The sequence below is a fragment of the Coturnix japonica genome, chromosome 15 (assembly GCF_054131305.1).
Source record: "Coturnix japonica strain WE chromosome 15, WE-NBRP24, whole genome shotgun sequence".
Lineage (NCBI taxonomy): Eukaryota > Metazoa > Chordata > Aves > Galliformes > Phasianidae > Coturnix > Coturnix japonica.
The window spans coordinates 6,692,583-6,716,510 of NC_140677.1; the positions used below are offsets into that span (position 1 = coordinate 6,692,583).

The 23,928-nt window shown below is 45.9% G+C and overlaps 1 protein-coding gene across 1 annotated transcript in view; it reads right to left on the reverse strand.

Moving 5' to 3' along the window:
• The window catches only part of SYNPR (synaptoporin), a 76,655-nt gene extending 74,924 nt beyond the window's left edge, over window positions 1–1,731 (reverse strand). Inside the window, exons 1-2 of the mRNA XM_015875408.3 lie at window positions 1,632–1,731; window positions 1,482–1,547 (exon numbers count right to left, since the gene is read on the reverse strand). Of these exons, the coding sequence (XP_015730894.1) occupies window positions 1,482–1,547; window positions 1,632–1,649 (84 nt within the window). The 5' untranslated portion in view covers window positions 1,650–1,731. The remainder of the gene's footprint in view (window positions 1–1,481; window positions 1,548–1,631) is intronic.
• Window positions 1,732–23,928: the final 22,197 nt, after the last annotated feature.

Here is a 23,928-nt window from a genome sequence, read left to right on the forward strand (position 1 = left end):
GATGCTGCTGGGGAATGTGAAAGCTGCCACAGAATCTGCCAGAGCTCTGGGTCTGTTTTGGAGTTCAAAATGACAGCTGGAGTGAAAAGAAAAGGAGTCAGAGGGAGAGACAGACGCTTACTGGGACCAGAGATGGTGCAGAGCTGGTGGGCATGGAGAAGGATGTGAGCAGCAAGATGAAGTGAGAGAGCTAGAATTCAGGTAATCCACAAAGCCTATCTGGTCAATAAAGTGTGACTCTTAATGCTAAGGTGTGCTTAAGTTCACTCACACTTACATTAAAAATTTGAAGTTGTTTCTCAGACCATCTTGAATTCTGATGCACTTTGCATCATCCTTTTGCTCATTTCCAAAGGGCTGATCCACCCCAGCAGCACCAGAGAGTTCTGTTTCTGTTATGGACCCCTGTCTATTTGTATACACGCAGACAGGCAACGTGCAGACAGAAGAGTTTTTACAAGTGACTTTCAACCACAACAAAGGCAGGTTTACATTCAGCAGTTGGAAGAAGTTACAGAAGTGGACAACTGTCAGGGAAAGAGCCCTGAGAGCTCCCATGTACTGCCCCAAAAATGCCAGTGCACTGTGGGGAACAGTTTCCTGCAAGGTCAAAGTCTGTGCCCCTGGAGCTCACTGCCCTGCAACCACCAGCACAGCTGCACATAGCGAAGACACCACACTCCCAGCAGTGATTTGCCATGGAAATAGCTTCATTCCCTGTTCTCTTCCACAATTGCTTTCACAGCAAGCAGCACAGAGAGCCCAGGGCTCAGCCTCTGAGCACCCCAGTTCTCCTGGAAGCAGCAGCAGCGCTGCTGGGAGTGCTGCACACAGGTCACCCCACTGCAGGACCATCCCAAACCCACAGCCACATGCGCATCACCCAGCTCTGCTGGACACGAAGGGCTCTGGGGGTCAGCAGCCCCCAGCGCAGCCCAACACCCCCTCATTATGGTAAGCACAGTGGGTGCCAGAGTGTGGGGTAATGGCACCTGCACGCAGATGCGCCCCCCAAAATATGCAGCTTACATAATTCCTCAGCCAGTCGGCGTTAGGGGAATGTGATTAATCCTCCATGACATGTTCTGAACTTTCCGTTCAGAGCAGCTCTCTCCTCCCGCAGACCTACTGGCGATGAATGTCATTTGACCTGCAGACTTCACTACGAATGAGCATCAGAGCAACAAACAGTGACATTGCTCTGCAAACCAATTATCTGCCTCCTTTCCCGCTCGGCCCAGAGACAAGTTTGCTAAATGCATAATGAGATTTCTTATTTTTTTATTATTATTATTTTTTTCCAACCTGCACAAGGCTGGGGGGCACCCACAACCCCCCTCTCCCATCCCACCACCGCAGGACGACGGGTCCCCATATCCCCCATCTTCAGCCCGGCTCCCACCTGTTCTGCGGGGCTCACTTTGGGGGGACATCAAAAACCCCCCCAATCTCACAGCCACCCACCACCACCCTGCACTCACCCACTCCAACACCCTTAGGAAGGCCAGCGGCTCCTTCACCACGCGGAAAGTCCCCGCGGAGGCGAGCTGCGGGGCAGAAAGAAACCATCAGAGAGAAGCATCCCCAACGCTCAACCATCGCTCCCGACCCTCGGAACTACGCGTCCCTACCTGGTCCACCGCCTCCATAGCGCCGCAGCCCCGCGGAGCCGAGCGGAGCGGAGCGGAGCCGCCCGCCAGCCGCCAACCGGGGATGCGCACCGCTGCCCCCGCGCACGCCGGGCGGAGCAGCCGGGCGGGGCCCCGAGCCCCCCGCACCGCCCCGCGGAGCCGCCCCGCTCCATGGGAGCACCGTGTCTCATTTAGGATGAGGATGGTTCTTCGAAATGTGTTTTTTATTTGTTTCGGAAGGGAAAAGGGGAATAGGGAATTGAAGTCCAAGTGATGAAAGGAATAGATGAAATACAAGAAGGCGTGAAATAAAGGGAATGAATAAAATGAAGGAAATGAAATAAAGGGAATAAGTGAAATAGGGAATGAATAAAATAAATAAAAGAAAGGGAATAAATAAAAGAAGAAAGAAATAAAACCTGCCTCCCCGTCCCCCCGCCCACCGAGGAGCGGCTAACATTAGCACATTAGAGCCCCGTGTCCTCCTTTCCCCTCCCGCCCCATCCACCCCCGGCCCCCCGCGGCAGCTGCCTGCTGCTCTCCCTCCCTCCCTCGTGCTTTTGTGGCATTTCCTTGACAGCAGAGCGGCGTTTTCCCGTCTCGCGTTGCCGTTGTTCTGGCCTCGTTTCACGCCGTAACCTCAATAACGATGCTAACTCCCAAGCGGCGCATCCTCGTTGTCTGTCCGTGCTCGCGTTGGTCCCGCACGCTGGCGGTGCTTCCAGTTCGCTGTGGCTGTGAAACATCACTGTGAGAGGTTCGTGGTGGGGCCGAGACATAGTCCTGCAAAGGCTTTGGAAAGTGCTGAGGGCACAGACCCACTGAACACCACGTATCCAGCTGGATTCAGAGCCCAGTTATGCAAACAGCACCAACCATTCTGCCACCCCAACCCCAATAGGAGCTGTGCCCAAGTAGGTCAGAGACCACCTGAGAAACACCTGAGGCTCTCACTCCCCCCTAATCAACCAAGCAGGTGTGGAGGTTAAATGAATCAATCAGCTTTGTTCAGGACAGAGGTGTATTTAAAAAAATCCATATGTGTTCCAGGAGTGAACAAGAGGTACATAGGGGGACAGGGAGTGGAGTTCTCTGAGTTTAATTGGAGTTCAGCAAGGAAGATTTGGAGTCAAAGCTACAGAACTGCAAGGAACCCAGCTGCAGGCTGTGAGGGCACAGGGAGTGGACTCAACCTTTTAAAACTATTACTGTTAACATTTCCCCTATTAAAAATAGGGTTAGTGTCAGAATGTTACCCTTATTACTTTGTGTTGTTGCAGCTTGTAGCTCCCCTTTCTCTAGGAGGAAAAAAGTAAATAAATAAATAAAGTAAAATGGAGAATTTTCATTATCAAACACTGTGGCAGCTATTTTCTGTAGACAACAGAGCAATTATTTCTGCTGGGAATGCTCCTCAGCAGTTTTTACTGCTGCCTGGGGGTGTCTTGGTGCTGTGGGAGGCTTCAGTGGGTGTCCTGTGATACTTCAGGAAGTTTCCTCAAAGACTGAAAGATACTGAAACATCTAATAAAGACTTAAGTGAGCAGTGGGGATTTTTCACTTAATTTCATTGTAAGCATATTCTGGAAGAAACTAAAGCTCATTCTCCATTGGCTGCCAGTGAGAACTGGAAGCCTTACTCACTCACCCTCCTGTTTTCTTGTAATCCCGAGGTTTTTAGCAGCACTTGGCTTTTTGTTCAGAGATTGTCAGCCTCAGACAAGCAGGAGGTGCTCTGTAATCTCTCCATGCAGCAGGTTGGGATGGTCTTCCTGCTACTCTCTTCTCCATAGGCTTGAGCTTGCAGCACCTACGAGAGACCCCTTGTGCTGCCTTTCCCATTGTCTTTCCACAACCCCAACCATGCTCAGGTTGCTCAGTTCTCAGCCTCCCCCAACTGGAAATCCCTGCAGAACAGCAGCAGTAACCTGATTTTACAGCCAGCACTCAGTGTCTCTCCTGGCCATCACCAAAGCTTCCAGATGTCCATTAGCATTTGTACTTCAGCAGAGTGTGTCTCTCTGGCTTTTGCAGCTGCTCTCACTGCACATAGTCCCAGTTAGCTTAGAAGAGCAACTCCTCACCAGTTAGAGTCGTAGAATCACTAAGGTTGGGAAACAGCACTGCAGCCAGCAAGTCCAACCACCAGCCCACCCCCACCTTGCCCACTGACCACATCCCTCAGTGCCACATCTCCATGGCTCTCAAACACCTCTAGGGATGGTTCTCGAGCCTCCCAGTACAAACCTTGCTCTACAAAAGATGTTTTAGAGATCCACGCTTTTTTTGGTGCTGTGTAATAAAACTCTGAAACATACGTTCAAAGCAGCAGATGCGATAGATCTGCAATTAGCTGAGGAATAGCAAGAAGCTATGCATCAAGGCTGGGTTTTGAGCTAAATCACATTCATTGTTCTCACACCTGGATGGCTGGTGCTTGGCACGCGTTATCCAGAAATGCTACAGAGGTGCAATTAGAAATCAGGGCAAATGGAAAATGCTCTGGGGAGAGCAGAAGTGTTTTATAGGCATGGGGCCTCGCACCATGATTGTGCTCACTACACTAGGAGCCTCTTCTTGTAGAGGTTCCTCACGGCTCAGGATTAAATGCTGCCCATGGGAGCTGAGAATTGGCCATTGTAAAAGGGGATGCTGAATTCCAGGGATGGACTTAGTGATGCTTTCCTGTCCACACTGCCACCACAGTGGGTAGGAATGGCAAAAGCCATGCATGAAGGATTGGTGGTCACTGAATGATGGCAGTGGGTATTCGTCATTCCTTGGGACATCTTTAGCAGATGGTTGTAAGATTTAAGCCAGTGGGGAAACAGTAGGAAATGATCTCTTATTCTGCTAGACTGCTGGACGTTAAATGTAAGCCAAATGCATATATACGTATAAAAGACAAGAGGCTGGAAATACGTTTCTCCTTGTACATGCAGGAGCACAAAGCCCATGGCCACGGGTTGCCCAGGCTGCAGCAGCCAAGGCCAGACGGTGGGGTCACCCAGTTTGAAGGGAGTTGAAGGCAACTGGTGATAGCACCAGCACTACATTTTTTTGTGAGCAGTTGGGTGTGGAAATGAGGTCTCTCACAGGCGCGAGGAGGACCATATGGTGCTTAGCACACCAGATTTCTCAGCTCCAGCCAGGCCTCAGTCTCACACTCTACCTGTCACTCTTCCCAAGATCCACACTCTGGAGGGTCATTTCATCCTCTCGGGGTCTCCATCAAATTTGTTCACAACACATTATCTGCAGGAAGGGAGAGCTTGATGCTGTCTCTTGGATCTTCATTTTTTAAAGCTACCAGACACTTTGAGCAGGTTATGATATTTTTCCCCATGGCTGTGTTTTGCACTGGGGAGCTTTTAACCTTTTCCTGGCACTGGGAAAGCAGACACCCATCCCATTGGGAATTGCCAGTCATTTCATGGCTTTGTCTGCTGTCTTCATTCTAGAATTTAATAACAGGCAACAAAATACGGGCCTTAGGATAGCCAAGAATTAAGCCAAGTGTCTGGAAACCATACATGGGTGATCAGTGGGAGAAGCAGCAGAGACCACTCTGCTTCAGCCAGCTCATTCCACTCTACCTTCCAGCATCTCTTGGTCTCTCTCTTGCTCTGATTCCAAATTCTAAGCATCCACTGCCGCATATTAATAATCATTAAAAAACCTTCTATCCCAAGGAGCTTCATTTCTCAATTGATACAGGCTGTCCAGGGAGGTGGTGGAATCACTGTCCCTGGAGCTGTTCCAGAACCGTGGAGATGTGGCACTGAGGGATGGGCTGATGGTTGGACTGGATGGTCTTAGTGGTCTTGTCCAGTCTTAACAATTCTATGATTCAAATTCCCCCTGCCCCCACAGAATAGGGCCACATGGGGACATCAGTGCCCTTCAGCACATGGAAGTCAATGAACTCAAAATATGAGGGAATATTTCGACTTTAGAACCTGAAAAAAGTTCATAAACAGAAATCCCCGTGTGATCATTTCAGTTTAGAGAAAGACATCCCCCGTATGTTGCCAGATATGTAATTAAAAGATTTCAGGATTCCAATTAATTAAGCAACATGACCATTGCTCAGTGTTAAGCTGGAAGTACAGAATATCCTTGTTTGAAGTTAGTTTTGTTGAATCAACGTTTTATTTCCCAGTAACAGTCTGTAAGCAGGTACAAGGATCATTTGCAGTGTGGAATGCATGTAATCACAGAGCACCTCATAGAGGTTTGGGGTTTCAATTGAGCACCAATGTTTAGTTGCATGGCTGATACTGATCCAAAAACATTAATGGCTACAGATCAAAATATCTTAATGCAATTCCTAGATCTCACACAAGACTTACTATGGTTTCTCTCCTGATCTCTAGAGCAATCATCTTTGATGTCTCCTTTTGGATTGTGCTTGCATATGTGAAATGAAACTGAAAATCATAATTGAAAGTCAAATTTGCTGAGTCCAAAGGCTTTGCTGCCCTGAAACCTTTACACAGTGCACAATGAGCAGTTCTGTCTGATTTAAAAAATTAATCAGTCATTTTTCTTTTCTTTCTTAAGCCTTCACTGACATCAAGTCTCGTCATTTTGGATCCCAGCTTCCAGAGAGTATTGTCTGACTTTAATCAAAAGCATTCTGTAATTAGGTTCCAGCTAATTTAGCTTAGACTATTTAAAAGTAAAAAACGGCCCTGCTACCTGGTAAAACCCAGCTTGGTGTCAGAGGAGCTGAGCAGGGATAGCTCCATTTTGTAATTATTTCACTGGCAACCAAACCCTTCCCTAAAAAGCACGAGACTGCAATTTATCCTGGGCATCTTCAGAGTGATTTGGTACACAGGAGCACCGCTACAGTCAGATCCTGTCTCTCTCCAAAAACCTGGGTCTGGAGCTCTAAAAGGGACACTGTCAGGGCTGGGATCCTTCAAATATGACCTACTTTCCCCTTGCATCCTTTACCAAAGAAAAGGTTTAAATGCTGTATTTTCTTAAAGGAAGAGGGAAAATGTAGACTTGAAGATATGGCTCCAGAAACAAGGGCTGCTCTGGGGTACCTGCCCTGCTTAGAAACTATGCCCTGAGCTGTCCCAGCCCCACACTACACAAAGCAGGAGCCCTGAGCCTACCTTGCTTTGTTTCATGTTAGAGTTCTTTCCAGGGCAAGGGATCAGAGCACCAGGGCACCTTGGCAGTGCCAAGGATTCACACTGCCAGCTCCAGGAATGATGACTGGATGAGAAATACCACAAAGAAACCTTGCCTCCAGGTACTGGTGTAAAGGACACATGCACCATCTGCATCCTTGGGAAGGGATAAGGTAGGCATGCATCTCAAGAAAGACTTCCCTTCTCCTTCCCTCATCAGGTGAGCATCTATTTCCCCTCCTTACACTGGGATGTAAAGCTCTACAGTGCACATCAGATTCTAATCTCCTGAAGAACTGAGTAGAAAAGGGAAACCAAACTCACTAAAATCCCCCAACACATACTAGCACAGCCCTGTAATCTGGAATGAATCTCACAGCTGGCTGTATAACACAGCCATTGAAAAGGCAGAGGGCAGGAAACTTCTCAAACACCTTCCAGGGTACATCCACGTAACTCTGCACATGCCCACAGCTTGGAGATGGGGGACCATGCTCCACCACTTCTGGAGAGCAGCGAGAGCTCCTGCTCCTCAAAACTTGCTGCTCAACTGCAGATGAGATCAGGTTGAGAGACAAAGCATCACCTACCATGCAGCTCCAGCAAGGTCAGAGCAGCAAGCAGGATACTCCTAGCCAGCTTGAAATAGTCAGCAGGTTTCACTGGTGAAAGCCCAGTTGTGTTGGACAATAAATGGCTGTGACCTACTTGGATGTTCTTGTCAGGGAAATCTCATTAGTACGTAGTGGGTGGACAGAAGAGGCGAGCACAGTGCTGACCCCTGCACTTTGCAAACCCTCTCCCGTGCTGGAAAAGGCAATGCCAGGGGACCCTGCAGGACAGAGCAATAACTCAAAAACAACGTGAAGGAATGATGCCAAACACAGGAAAAAACATGAAAAATGAAAAGAAGACTAACATTGAGAAAAATAACAATCACAAAAAATTGACTTAAAAAGCCTACATACAAATATATGCAAAAGACCAATTAGAAAGACTAAGCCCAGAGCAAAAACATCAAGGAGCTGCAATTAGGAGATACAAAGGGCTTTGCTGGAGAGTCGGTTTATATTGAGTTAGCCCCTCCCAGAGGCATCATTAAGTCAATTAGGGCTGGGTGAGGAAGGCTATCTATAGCCCTGAATGGCTGCCAGAGGATCTGTGGGGAGAGGCAGGTAATGCTCTGCTTGAAGCAGCAGCACAGTTAGACACTAGGTTAGCCCCAAGCTTGTCTTCATCTGCTGAGCAGCTCTTGTATCAGTCTTATTTATTATTGTGTCCTTCTTAAGAGAGTGTTGTATTCTTTTCTTGCTGAAGGCCATTTTTTCTTTAAAAATAAGGGAATCTTGAGTTTTGAGACCTTCAGAAAAGAAAAAGAAACAAACACAAAATGAACTCCAACAAAATGAAGAAGGAAATTTTGCAGCATCTTTTTGTCTTCCTCCTTATATTTCGTCTCCTATTGTCTCTCTCCATTTAACTTAGATTTCTTTTTTTTCCAGTTATCTTTTCTGCTGTAGTTTTCAGAAGCACTTGAAGTCTTGCAGGAGCATCTCTTCAGGTGCAGAAAGAGCTGGGGGCTATGGCAGCTCTCACAGAATCCTTCAAGGGGATGGGAAGCAGAGACTTGAGCTTCTGAAATAACTTATCTGGGAGAAGTGATGAGCTCAGGCTGTCTGAGCGTATTTGGGAGGCCTGAGGAGGAAGGGGCAGATAGAGAAGAAAATAAAGAAGATTCCTTTTCCCTCAGGCTGTTGTCAGCAAAAGCAATGCAGTGACATTGCACTGCTTTTCTCAAAATCTGCCTTGGCAGAAGCAACTTCTAGAGCAGCTTGATCTTTATGAAGTCAGTGTAGTTCATTTCAATGACCTGTATATACCAGAGCTTCTTTATGAGCCCACAGATCTGAAGAGCATCCTCATGTTACACATATATACACATATTATAAATACAATTTATAATTTATATAATATTTATAATTTATAATTTATATAATATAAATATAAATACATTTATATTATATATATATAAATATGTGTGTGTGTATTATATATATTATATATATATGTATGTATGTATGTATATTATATATACACATATATTACTCCTATCTTCCATCTAAATGCCCTGGCTATGTGAGCACGCTGGAGGTTCAGGGCTCAAACACTGTTCTTCTGAAAGGTACAGCCATTCCTGGGCACTTGCTGCTGGTCCCAGGCTCTGCAATCATCCTCATCTGTGACAGTTTCCGTATCAGCCCCAGACAGGTTCCGTACCATGAGAGTTGTCTTTCTAGTCAAATACATAAATACAACGTAACTCTAAGCTTCAATGGAAAAATCTTGATTCTCTCCATTGGAGGAACCTTACTGTGTGGTCACCTGTTCAAAGTGCTGCTGCTTCATGGTTTTTCTTGCAGCACAGAGTGATTTATTGCCCCCAGACCTGGTCTACCCATGCTCAAGTCTCATCAGGACTCAATAATCTGGATTTGTAAGCTATATAAATACAGCTGAAGGATCCCTGAGATGATCCCTTTCCTCTCCTCCCAAATTTAACTCAGATCTTCTGCAGATAGGCTGCCCCTCTTGCTGGCCCTATTGCTGCTGTGGGTAAGGTGTTGGGCTTGGTCTGGGAACTGCAAAATTCCTTTACATTGACATCACCTGGCTTTGTCGTGCCTGGCAACACACAGCAGTTGCCATTTCCATTCCAGGGCTGCACAGCTGTACCCAGTAGGGATCAAGGGGTGCTGTTTTCCACCTCTGATTTTGAAATGCAGGCTCTGAAGGATGACTTTCATCCCATTGATTATAATTTGGGCACCAGCCCCAGGCAGTTCGCTGCTGTATGACTGGGATGTGTGTCAAGAAGTTGGAGAAGGCCAAATTTCTGCCTTGGGGCGGTACATACAGCCAAAAGAGGGTCCTCTCCTGGCTGTATACGACTCAGTGCAGCACAAGACAGCAATGCCCACAGCTGCCCACAGTGCCTGGCAGTGACTCTGATGTGCTCCAGGCTCCAGGACAGGAATTGCGGAGCAGCCGTCCTCAGCTGAGCTGCAGTCACCCTCCTGATCCCAGATCTAAATCTGGAACAAGTCCTCTGAGATCCGTGGCGTTTCCCTCGCATAAATCCATTGTATGCGTAGGCAGATTATCCCAGACCAGATGTCATTTTCTGCAGCCGTGGATGGCTCTCTCACAGCGAGGCTGTGACTGTCTGCACCTTTTCTCAGCTTTATATCAGCTTCTTGTTCTTACCTTGGCTTCACACCGGGGACCTCAGGGTCTGCTGTCATTTCTTGCACTCCTACTTTATTTTCCAGCAGCTCAATTTCAATTACACATAGCCACTATTCTGGCACATTAAAATGCAACTTGCTAAAACACAGCCAAGATGTTTGACAGTCAGATTTAGGGTACATAGGGATCAACTTTTTTTGATTTGAATTGTTCCTTCAGCCACTATAACAATAAATTCTGCAAGGTTTGTGATTAAATCCTGAGACCTGTGGGTACTACAGTGCAGACCCTTCACTCAGTCAAACACGGTCACTGCAGTTCACTTGCCATACTGAGCTCCGGTGCTGGTCACAGTGGCACAGAGCAATTTATTTCCCATTGGGCAGCTCCTTGGAAGTGGAGCACCCCAGCTCTCACCAGGAGCATTGCTCTGCCTCCCCCTCAGGGCATGGGTAAGCCATCCTCTTGGTCCAACAGTCACTGTTGGACAATTCATCTTTTCTTCCCTATTAAAGGAAATTCTTGCCCTGATCTTCATGGGCATATAAGTTTCAAAGCTGTCTGTCTTTAACTCTGAGCAAAACAGAGATGGAATTTATTTCTTGTACTCTAGAGTAATTTACAGCCCTGGTCATGTGCTAGGAGCTGGAGGAATGGAGAACAAAAATGCTTTGTTTGAAAGCCTTGCCCAGAAAATCTAGTACATAGTGGACATTTATCAGATGTTGCTTAGACAGAAGAGATGGTTCTGTGGGAGGAATGCACCATTTTGTGAATGAGCCCTTGATTTTGCACAGATGAAAGCTTCTTGCTCTGCATCTCTGCAGGCAGACCTTGTGATGCACTTTTTTTGTGTGTGAGAAAAGCAAAAGGGAGAGGTGATCCAAACATGGCTGGATGTCATCAAGATAGAGAGATTGCAAATACATCTGCATGCCATTCCCATACTATCAGTTCCTCTCTAATCACTGGTGCAAGACCTGGACCTATATTCTTTGGAGGTTTTGAAGAGCAATGCGCTTATGCAGCAAATGAAATTCCCTTTTACTTCAGTTTTGGGCATTGGAAGACATCAAAATAACACCAGAGATAATGAGTAACTAAAGTAGACCTCATTGCTCACTGTACAGTTTCCCTACTCATGCTATGCATATGCTTTCCCTGATGCATCTTATAACCATGGCATGCAAACCTTGCTTTGGAACTACTTTGCACAGGTAGACTTTAATCCTGTGGAGAGAGAAACAGAGCTGCCACCTGTGCTCCATCACACAGCTTAAGTTTTATTCTGAGGAGAAAGGATGTGTGCTCCCCCTGCAAAGCTTTAGAGTTTAATAGAGTTTAATCTGGGGGAGAATAGAAACCTAAGCAATGACAGGTGTGAAAGCTCACACCTACTGCACCAGCTGAAAGCCAACATTCACCCCTACTCCTTTGGTCTTCCCTCACATCAGGGAGGGTTGTGCCCCTGAGGCTAATCCATGGGACAGCTCTCATCACAACTCTGGGCAAGAGTATCCCAACAGAAGCAACATCTGTATTCCCTTGCAACAATATTCCGCAATCAAGAGTTTGAGTAGCTCTTAGCGTTTCCAAAATGGATGGCATAATTAAATGATTTAATGCCTGCTGTAATCAGGAGTGCACAGTCAATGAATATTCAAGCTGTTCTCATTGTTAGGGATGATAAAGAAACATCTTTGCCTTTGGTGGGTTATTTTTTATTGTCTAAAGAGTCATCCAGAAGATGGTGCCACAGTTCTGCCTGAAAAATAAACACCAGACCACGAGAAAGTCCTTGCACAGAAAATAATTCTTCATAGAAATCTGAGAGTAAACTTATTTTCAAGGGCAGCTCAGAGCTCCAAAACTGACATTTAGTCCGTGGTAAGGCTCTTATTGAAAACTAGGGCAATGTATCTCTATTGCTTTTGCTCTGTGTCACTCCAGGCAAGGTCAGCCAGCACAAGGAAGAGAAAACCCAACCCATCTCCCTGCTCCCTGCTGAACAGGGGACGGATCTATGGGTGTTTGTTAAAGCACGCTTCATGGGGAGCAGCAAGCCATCAAAAACAATAAAGAAGACGAGCACAAAACAAGTTTCTCTCAGTGCTTTGCGAAGCTCCAGTGGAAGTGGAAAGTGCAGCATAAATAAGAGTACATCGCCATTTCTTTTGGTTAGGGAGGAAAAGCGTCTCTAAGGTTTTGTGCCGCTGAAGAAAATGACGATGTGGAGCGTGCAGATCCTGTCATCAGATTAAATAATCTGATTTCCATTCCAACAATCTTCAAGCTACGGTAGGATGAAAAAACATGAAAACCGAGATTTCTGTGAAGCAAAATCTTCTCTCCTACCAAAAGATTGCATTTAATTTTTTCTTCCATTACAATTTTCTGTTGTCTGAGGTCTCTTCTCTGTAGCTCAAGCAATTTGTCATCTGATTAGTCTGATGAAGCATAGAGAAGTCATTTGAACTGTAAATTTTCTGCAGGCAAAATAAAATGCAAACAAGAAGAGCTTCCTGTGCCTGCCAAAGTGATGATACTCAGAATACAAATAAGAAAAAGCCATGCTGACAGCATAAGCTATTTTTATACTCTGTCATTGGCTCCCGGGCATGGCAGTTTGAACAGGACCACATCTGTATTCCCAAACCCAAATAAACCATGTAGTCTTAAGTGAAGTTCATGTCTTACAGAATAGCTGTTTAATCACAGTGAAAGGATACATTGCAGGAAGGATGAATCACGATGTTGATTCACACTTGGGCTGTACGTTTACAGAAAGGCAAGGAGAGGAGGGATTCCTGCCATTGCCACGAGGGGCCACGTGAGAGAAGGCAGCAGGGAGCTCATGGTGGCTGCAGGAGCTGGGACACTTCACATTGCCCTTCAGGCATGGGGCTTTGTGGAGCCCAGCTCTAGCCCTGCTGTCCTCATGGTCATGGTCAGGACGTGGGTGCTCTGCCACCTGCCTCCAGTGACATCCCAGCTTCCTCAGGATGGCTGCTTTCATCACCTGGATGGTACTTTCAGAGCCAAAGCTTGCTGCAGGACAGCCTCACTTGGGCTGTCTACATGTGAAGGATGCTAAATGTCTGTAGATGGATATAGTGCATCACTCAGACTCACACTCACACAGCATCTCTGTGCAAAGACAGACGTGGTTTCCTTCCCTTCTTCCGAACTGAAGGTGTTTAGAAAACAGGAATGGCTTTTTTACAACACTGCTAAGCTGCTGAGTTAGTGTACAGACACATGGTGTGTACTCATTACCTGCCAGGATGTACTTAACGAGTCTGGCTAATTGCACTAACATCTTGTCCACATCCACCATTTGCCATCACTGGATCTCAAAGCTTTTTGGGAGGTGAGGAGCATCAGCAACAAGAAAGGTTTCACACAGAAGACAGAGCTGAAAGGAGCATGAATAGGACCACATCTGGCAGGTAGACCATGCAGTCACGCAGCAGCTTGATCTAATGAGTAGCAGTCCTACCCATGGCAGTGGGTTTGGAACTAGATGATCTTAAGGCCCTATTTGACCCAAGCCATTCAATGAAACCAAAATTTGTTCCAAAAGAATCCTCTGTAAAATGCTCCTGGATGATCCCCCAGGATGGAGACCAACCCAATCCACCCTTGGTGTATCTCACCACCCCCATGTAATTAAACTAGGGGGCAATAACCCAGCCTGTCATCAGATTTAAATGTAGTTCTTCAGGAAAAGTGGCTGAACGCTTTGCTTTCCCCCAGCATTTGCTTTAGCTGACTGCTCAGCAGCTGCTTGGGCCATGTGGCTTCCTGGCAAATGTGGGCCACTCAGTCAAGCAGCCACTTGACTGGCACCAACAGCCATGGGATGATTGATAACGCAATCAGAGCCACGCCGCGCTTCCACCCACGCTTGCTGCCAGCCCCTTTCAAGAGTGAGACGCCTCTGTGTTGTGCACTGCTTTAGATGAGTGAATACAGGAAAACATGCAGCAAGATAAGTCCATCAGGCTTTCCACAGCTTTGGATAAGCCTGCCTACCACTATAACCCGACTTGAGTTTGTTTGGGAATGCTCCCAGTACACTCAAAGTTAGGAGATTTCTTGCAATGACCTCCCACTCCGGATACCCGGGGGCTATTAGCATTGATATAAAAGACTGTAGAACTCTTGCCCTGCTGGGGAGATATGACTTGCATCCTGGGTGAGTGATGCGGACCTGAGGCCTCCAACATCAGTGCTCACCTAAAAGAAGCATAGCATTCCCATGGAAGCCTCCAGCTTTGAGAAAATGGGGCTTCCTGGTTGGAAAGAATGTGACCCATGGACTTCTTTTTTTTGTTGTTGTTATTTTACTTTATGATCAGCCCATGCTCAGCAGGAGGAGGTGAGGAGTTGTGTGTCCAACAGGTCTGTGTGGGTGCTGGGAAGAGGAGGATCCTGGAGCTGGGAGATGCTGATGCTGTGATGACTTGGCCAGCAGAGCAGTGAAGGCCTGTGGGAGAGATCTGAGCTGCAGACTCATTCTTTCTGAAATCCACCTCACTCAGGTCTGAAAGAAAGGAAGGCAAAAATAATACCCAGATTATTAACAGCAACTTTTGCCTTTTTCATTATTACTTCACCCTGCAGGAGAAAAAATGGAAGGCAGAGCTAACGTCATGGATAAAATTGAAGCCCAAACCTGATTTTCATGCTCTATTTATCACAGTAGATCAGAGGTCTTGTTGGAGATCCTTGGGAATGTAAAGAACAGTGAGTTTGTTAGAGCAAAGAAGCAGTTGCATTTTTTCTCCTGCCTAAACACAAAATTCAGCTGTTTCCTCAGTCTGAAATGGGTCCTTGTTCAACAACTGACCTCAGGAGCAGAAGTCTTTGGTGCTGGCCAAGAATTTGACCCTAAATGCCTTACATACAGCCTATCCACTGTGCTGAGCTGGAGAGCATCCCCACTGCCCTTCACTGGGGGATGCAGCACTCCTGGGTGCAGCATCTGGTGCTCTGGCACCAGTGCCTTCCTGTACCTTCCCCTTCCTTTGCCCAAATGTACCCCAAAACAGGGGCTCTTCTTCCAAGCCAATGGCTTCCCCAGTGATGCTGTTATTTCTCTGTCTGCTATTTCAGATGCACTGAGACTCAATGGTCAGGTCTATGCATCCGCGTGCTTTCTCTTTCCAGGATCCAGCTGGGTGCCTTGGGGGAGTCAGAGATCCTGTATCATGAAATTAAAGCAAAAATCCCAGCTCCCGGTGAGAGGGTTGTGTTCCTAGCCCAAGCTTTGTCTTGCAGGGGAAATGGCCTCACTTAGCGAGTTAGCTGCGAGAGCGCGTAGGCTGCGTGCCAGCAATGCTATCATCTTGCTATCGGCTGCCTGCAGAATTACTCACTATTCAGTGACCTTTCAGCAGATTATTGGAAGTGTATTGAATTTCTTGGGGGAACGCTGGAGCCTGAACTGCTTTCAGACCAGCTCTGTTAATCTGCCCTCTGTTAATCTCCATCAAGCATCCCTGTAGCTGAGTGATGCTATGGGGTCCCTCCCTGTCCTTCCAAAAAGTGATGCTCTGAATCCAGAGGTCAATCTTGAGCACAAGTGGGATTTTTGACTTTCAGCTGTAGTTTTTTTTCCTTGTGGGATACATCGAGCTGAGGTAGGTGCAAATCAGCTGGTCTTTTCTTTAGGTGTCTGCATTCATTTGTGCAGAAGTCGTTTTTAGATTGATATTTCCTTAAATGAACACAACAGAAGGTGAGGAGGAGAGAAAATAATTAGCAGACTTAATCACAGAACTGCTTGCAAATCGCTTCTCAGGTACTCAAGAAGGAAAGCACCCAACTGATGGGAAGATTTGGGGTGTGCTGATGTTAACCACAAACAGGCTGGGGTTGGTTCAGGTTAAAGCAGGGATCCCTGTTGGGTGATGGAGCAGTGTTCCCAGCTGGACAGGTTCCTATGAGCAATGCCAGACAGCCATTCCATCACTCACCTCAGAGCAGCACATGGAGCAAGAACAGTTCATGAGCAACAGCAAAGGCCACTATAAAGTTTTCTCATCTGCAGGTTTTGTAGACTTTCTCATGACTTTCCCATTACTTTCTGTCCTGTTTGTTCCTTCTTAAATGCACTTGAGATGGAGCTGAGCTGAGGCACAGGACTGTTGCTGGCAGCAGAGCCTGTTTCCCACTCTTCCTTAGCCATGTAGGCAGCATTAGAACATAAGATCTCAAGTACTTGTTAACTCACTGCAAGCCCTAAGATCTGTAAGCCTGAACAACACTTCAGTGCCAGTAACAGCAACGTTTCATTCCCTTTTACTGCTGAGATAATGTTCGAGTGCTGAAATAATCACTTGCAGTTTCTAAGCCTGTAGCTTGTGTAATGCATCTAATAATCCACAATTCATTTTGCACTGACTCCAACAGCCAGAAACTGTATTTGCAAGGCTGCACCACCCTGGGGAGGGCGTTGCAGCTGTAGGGCTGGGAATGTGCTGGTTTGTACCCCCAGCTGCAGCTGAAACTGAGCATTACACCCAAACTCTGTCATTTGCAACACACTTACGCAGCCCACAGGGTATCTGTACTCTCATGTGTGAGGCACAGACGCATACTTCAATCTGAGCCAAATTTCTCAGCATTGCACTTAAATAATTGCTCGTATATTACGCCAGAATCTTACAAACCTGACAACACTTGCCATGAAGATCTGCTATTACAAATGGTGACGCTCAGAGGAAGCAATTCACTACTTTGAAAATTGACTGAATTCACTGTTGCAAAGAAAATTACCATCTTCTAAGCTTCCCCCTTAGCGAGTGCAACCATTCAAATCCGTGCTGCTGAAAATAGCCAGCACGATTTGTATTTGCAAAAGAGCTTATCACCGGTCACTCCAACTGCTGCAGCTCAATAGGAGAAGGAGTAACCGAAATAGCTCGGAGCCCTCCCCTGCAATCTGCCGAGCTGCCACTGGATGGGGCCGCACGTCGCCTTTTGCAGAGCCGACCCTCCCTCCCCGAGGATTAGACTGTAAGGACAGCAAATCTCAGCCACCTTCACAGCGCTTTCTGTTAGAGGAGCTCACAGGGCTACTAGTTAATTAAAAGGGCTAATGGTGTCATCCCTATCTTAATTAAATACATCTAGAAACCTGAAAAATATATATATCTCAATTTCATAGATGCTTCTATGAGCCTCCCTCTACTCTGGTCAATGTTGGTGAGCTCCTGGTATTGTCTCTGTTGTCCCCATTGCATCAAGCCAACGTGCAGATGGACAAGACCCTTCTGCAAATGGGAAGGACACACCATTTTATGGGGTGCCCTATAAGGGCAGAAAATGGCAGCGTAAGAGGACAGTCCCAAGGGCACATGGTGTGCAGTTTGGCTTTGCAAGGCTTGGATTTTGTTAGGGCATCCTGTATCTTGCAGTACTATCCCATGGATTTCAATGGCACTTAAGTGTAACAAAATGCTTCAACTAGTTAAAACTTTCCATACAAATACCATTCAAATACCTGTGCATTACTTGACTCTTTGTAGCAATGTTGTGCTGAGTTTAAAACCATGAGAAAGTAATGCATTTATGCATTTATAGTTTGCACATCTCCCTTGGAGCAGGGTGCCAGAGTATTTGTGTCCAATTGGTCACATTTTCAGGGCTTCAGGAGTTTCATACAGGAACATTTTGTGGTTTTTTTTTAATGACTGTTTTAATGAATTGTCACCAAGTAATCAAGGAAGTTGAGCACGCAGCTCAAGTGTTTGAGTTTGTTGGTTAATCAACAGTATAAATACAGAAATAGCAACAGAGTGATCTGTTTCTCCATTGCTTTTTATTTCCCCCTGCTCCCTCATCCATCAGGAATCTCTGCTTGACACTTGGCAGCTCTTTGGAGTAACAGTGCATTGAGATCCTACCTGTGCTCAGAGAGCAGAAGCCAATCCTTTTTGTATGAAAACATGCTAAAATTTCCTAGAAACCTTATCCCAAACAGGTTCACCCCTCAGTTCACAGAAGGCAGCTTGGTTTCGAGACTGCTGTATTTATGGAAACTTTGCTTGATGCTTTGCATAAAACAGGTTAAAAGCCCTGCAGAAGACCTCTTAGAAGATGCTACAGAGAAATCCAGGACATGGAACACCTGAAAGGTTGCTGCAATTTCTTGCTCTTCAGAAAGAGCAGAGTTTGAAACAAAGAGGAAATCTTCTGACCATAAAGAGACTGAATTAATTTTAAACCTAAAGGGAAAAAGAGTGAGAGATGGGAGGCTCTCTCTGTTTTACATTTGCAAAGTAATTTATTTTTTCGCTTATCAGAAAGAAAATGCAATTGGAAAGCTCAGGAAATTCACATTTGGTTCAATTATGCCCTCTGCTGCTACAGGGCTGAAACAAGGCCTGGTACCACTCACAGTAACAGCATGCAGCATGTGCTTTGAAAGCTCTGCTTTGGCTTAGAGGCTTGGAGAGCTAATTAAAACCCTCTGTACTTAGAAGACTTTTCTGGCTCTCTCCCCCCATCCCAGCGTTATGCAGCAGGTACCATCTGACCACCTTGTACACTTGCTCTTCCATCAACATTGGCAAGGAGAACAACCTGAGCTGTGATGTGTTGGTGAGAGCCCATAGGAGGAACGTCTGCAGAATTAATGTGAAAAAAGTGCAGGAGAGCAGCTGGGGGGAGAGAGAGAGGAGAGTTTCTGAGGCTTCATCTGAAAGGGCTTCTCTGTTCAAGGAGTGCTTACCAACCTTTAGCCTCATCAAAATGCTTTGCACTTTGTTTACCCCAAAAACATATTCTCTCCTTTCCAAGCACAATTTATTTGTGAGATTTTAATTTACATCAATTCTTTTTTATTTTTTTTCTTTTCTTTTTTTTTCCCGTGTGTTTATTAATGCATACAGGTGTTCAGTGAGCATTAAAGGAGTTTCTTAGAGAAATAACTGTTGCCCAGTATTACATATTCCAGTACATCTGGGCTCTGCAACACTGCAGAGCAATAAATAACATTGCAAAAGCCCTCCCAGCAAAGGAAGGACAGACTCTACTTCAGATCTGAGCTTTCCGTGCCTCTGTCTGTTCACATCCCTCTCTGAACTCTTGGTTCTTCTCATGCTGTCATCTCTCTCCAGAGCACATAATGCTATTGAACTCGTCTCTCCACAGCACCAAGTTTCCTTATGAAACACTACAGCACTAAGAGAAGACAGCTCCGAGATTCTAAAATATCACCCCTAAAGCCTGCAGGGGTTTAGGGAAGAGAAGTGGATGTCTGAAACAGCAAGAGGTTCTGGGAAAGGGGGAATAAGGTAAAGAAAGGGGGGAGAAACAAACTGTTTGCTGGCAGCACAGCAATGTGAAGTCGGTACCTCTGCCAGCTGAAGAGCAATGGTGCGGATTAGGGCAGTTTATGTAATGCAGAACTACGCAGCCTCAGCTCTCAGACCTCAGGGAGGTTTGATGCCTGTCACCAGCATCTGGGAGAACTGTTCCCCCTGAACTGCATGGCTGTATTTGACGTGGCAGGGATGTGACAGCTTCCTGTGTGAGATAGCACAGGCTTGGGTGAGTGCTGTAAAGGCTGATATGGTGAGTGCAGCATGGATCGTGCCGGAGCAGAAAGAAGATAATCACACCATGAAGTCATCCCTATGTTTTGCACTTAACAAACACCTCAGAAGGTCCCTGCTCATAATAGTCTTCAGTTCATCTCAGGGAAATGCTGTTGGAAGGACAAGCCAGATACAACTGCCAGTGAAGAGCTTTCTTTCTAGTCAGGGTCTGCTGGTGCAGGTGCACTGGCTACAGCCAAAACAGAAGCACAGGTAATAAACAGGTTGGATGCCCAGCTGAGCACAGCACTGTGCAGTGCACTAACAGAAGCATTCAGGAGCTTGAGCAGAAAAATGTATTTTAATTAGAAGGTTTTGCTATGAAAATAAAAAAGGATTGTACTTTTGTTTCTACATTCTGGGAGCCAGAGAGGGATGTGCTGGTGCTGCAGGGTGCTGAGGCACTGTGCCCCATGGTCCCTTCCTGCACCCCCATAGGCAACATGAGGGCAGACAGTCAGCATCGTGTCAGCTGTGCTGAGCATCCATCATCAGGTGCTGAGGAAGAGCTGTGGGATGTTGTGTGATTGGAAGCATTCTGATTTGTTTTGGTGGGTTTTCCTTTCATCTCTGCCTTTTTTTCCTTAAAGTGCATCTTTTTGTATTCCATATTCCTTGAAATAATGGTGGACAAATAGCTGCTATTTTATGAATGGGCAGTTATCAAATCAGTTAAAAGAAAATACACTGTTAGGTTCATGGTGTTTTAAGAATGCTGTGGTTACTTGGTTACTTCAGGTGCTTAAAATGCAGAGGACTCTGCTTGCTCTGCGCTCCATATTCCCACAATCACCAAGAGAGAAAGAACGGCCTGTGCTGCCTGTGGAAGGATTGTGCAGCTCCTTCAGAAGCCTGCAGCTGGAAATGAACCAATTGTATCCCAGAGCCAGAGAGCCCCAGAGCCTCCCCAGCCTAAGGCTTGTGCTGATGGATGGCTCACCCTCCCTTGCAGCTGAAATACCCAGGGTTAGCAGAAAACCAGAACACAGCAGATGCCTGCGGGAGAAGAGGAAGGGTCTCCCAGAGGCTGATTTTCACATCCTGACTCTGTCCAAATGTATATACCCATGGGAGATGCTATCTGGGCCCCTAAAGGGGACAGGCACAAGGTTGCTCCCAGTGATTCTCTCAGCTCTGCATTATTTGCATCTCCTTGCTGGCGGCCACAGCATCGCCAACAGCAGTGATGCTGCTTCTCATCTCTATTTTAATCATCCCACTATACAAAGGTGTTATTAATACCCACACAACCAGAGGGCTGCTGGCCAAAGTTGCACTTTAAGATCAACCAGCTGCACTGGGAATTGCCTCAGAGATGGGAGAGGAGCAGGGAGGTGCAGCAGACACTTTCCAGCAGCATGTTCCCAGACTGCAGGCTGCTGAATTCCATGCATTTGCTGTTCCTGCAGGCAATAATCTTTGGATGGGGCTTCATTATAATGATAAGTGAAGAATGAGAATTTCATTCCAGAGCTGCATTTTGAATGTAATCCTGATTCTCTCCGATCCAATTCATATTTCATCCAGGGGAGGAAAGCATCAGGAAAAGGATGTGAGTGTGGGCAGGCAGAGGACCAGGCTGCATAGCAGCCCTGCTTTCTTGCCCAACAGGTGTGCCAGGTCCTTGGCAAATACCAGCAGGTGGAGAACTGTGCATCATCTGCATTTCAAGAGAAACAGAACCTTAGCTCTACCTTGGAAGGTGCAAACTTCACCTTCTTTAATCCTCTAAATTACACTTGTGAGCAAGAGATGCTTTGGCAGCATGCTGGATTCCAACTAGAACATCTTCATTGTCACACTTAGTACTGTGAATCAAAGTTGGCCTTGATTGCCATTTAGATGTACAGTTTGCAAACTCTTTTATCAAAGAGCTGACGTGTTCTGGAGAGGTTGCATCAGCAGATCTACTTATTTTGCTGGAGCAAATCCTTGAGCACAGACATTTTCAAATCACTTCTACAAATTCTGAAGCAGAGCACTGCCCCCTGAAGACATGACCCACCTGCTAAGTCTTTTCCATTTGGTACTTTGCTTTTGCATTATGAAGGCTCCCAGCATCCAGAAGTGCCTTTACTTTTCCCTTTATAGGTTATAGACCCTCACAGTTAAAGGATCTGACCTCTTGTTTTAAGTTCTCCTTCTCACAGGGTTATTAGCGCTGCAGTTAACACCTGAACCAGCATCATGTTGCTCCAGTGGCTTTCTGTCTAAGCTTGCCATGCTTCAGAAGCACTGCATCTGCACTGCTGCATGCCTGCAGACAGCAGGGTATATTCTCCTGATCAACAGCTAACGTTTCCCCTCTGTCTTTTTGCTTTGGATCAATTTGTTCACTGGTCTTATCTGCACAGTTAATTATCTTATGAGCTCTCACGATAATTGAGGTCTTTGCCCTGGCTGTATTTCTCAGCACTGCAAAAGATAAGAGCTCAGCTGCATGGGCTGTGCTGCAGACAAAGCCCATCCCTTCCCTTATCCATTGCATTGTCCCTGCACTGCCACCAGCAACCTGTGGGTCTCATGGCAGTGCCACAGAGTGCACACAGCACTTTGCAGAGCTGCCCAGCACTCTGCACAGATCACACAATTACAAGCATTTGTCTCCCAAACTTTATTAAGAAGTTTCTTAAAATCTGTCTGCAGTGCCCCATCATTAGATGTAATTAATGGCTGCGCTGCGGACAGGGGTAACCTCACGGATCAAAGCTGCAGTAATTCATTTCTACTGTTGCAAACAGCAGCAGTGCCCAGAGCTCTCTTGAGTCGCTCCATCTTTATTAAACAGGCAGAGCCTCGGCTGCTCAGATCTGATAAATCAAGGGCCGAGATGTGGGCTGAGGTGCAAGTGTGTATCTCCAAACATTCAATCAACCACCAATATAGCGAGCACAGGGCTGATAATTATAGAAACCTAGCATATTAACAGGCAGAATGTTAATGGCAAAGAACAACACAGAAGCTTATATTCCCTCCGGCTGAGAAGGTAAATTGCATTTCCAAGTTATGACAAACTTGACATTTATTATTATCTATTATTATATTATTTATCTCCTTTAAAGTATCGTTTAGAGGCCTCAGATGTAGCCAGAGTCTGACCGTACACTGAAAAGGTTATATTTTAAGACCTTGACATTAAAGATAATATTTCCTCCTGTCTCGGCTCTGCCAGCTCCAGCAGAAGTTGAGCTAATTGGGAATATGTCCATCTGAGTGTGCAGAGGAGTGTCAAACACAGATGTGAAAGGCTCCAGGTGTACATTAGGTACACATCCACATCCCCTCCCCCACCCTTCTGCATCTTACACCTAATCACCATGTGCCATCATAATTAAGAATGATGACAACGGAATGCAGATGTGCTGGTGTCACAATGGCAGCATTTTCTTTTCTCACTTGGCATTAGGAGATAATAATTAAAGCCTTACATTTTTAGCAGCTTCTTCTAATTCAGTGCCAGTTTGCTGTGGTGTTCCTAAATGTTCCCTTCATAACCCAGACCAATCAGAGGTGATTTTTTTCTTAAAATGACAAATAGATTTAAAAAATTATATTGTATAAAAACAAATTGAGGGTGAATATATCTTTTAGGATGGATGAATGAATTCAATGTCAGCTCTCTTCTGGTTTTACATGGTTTTTGTGAGCTTTGTTCCTTCATGCTGATCATGAAACAAGGAGCTCCCAACCTGCCACAATATTTTGATCTGCAAACAATACACAGTTATGGGAATGTATGGTTAAAAATTGTCTATAGAGCAAAGTAGTCTGAGGTCTTCATTACATGCATAGCTGTAAATAAGAACGCAGAGGAACTAATACAATTCTGGGGGCTCCTATGACATGAGCTGGGGGACATTGAACAGATGTGAATAAAAGTAAGAGTAGGTACCAAAGAGCCCCAGAAGGCCACTTCAGCTGAACTTGTGAAATATGGTGATTATTGCACTGGCCAGGAATGCTGTGCTGCAGAAATGGAGCATCTCATTGCCGGGAAAGAGATCAGCTGGCTCAGGTGCAGTCTAATATTTCAGCTGAATTTATCTACAGGTAGGTGCACTTACAGACAAGTATCAGAAGCACTGGGGCATTAGAAAGCCAAAGTGAATCATGGATGGAAGCCTTCCAAACTCCACATATCAACTTTACCTACTTGCAGAAAAGTTACACCAGCGCTCACACGTTAGATGCTTGCTCCTACTTATATTTAAACTTAACAAGCTGTTAGCAACATCTGTGTGCTTCTCTTCAGGTATTTCATAAGGAGATAGTCACTGATTCCCCCACCTTTACTGA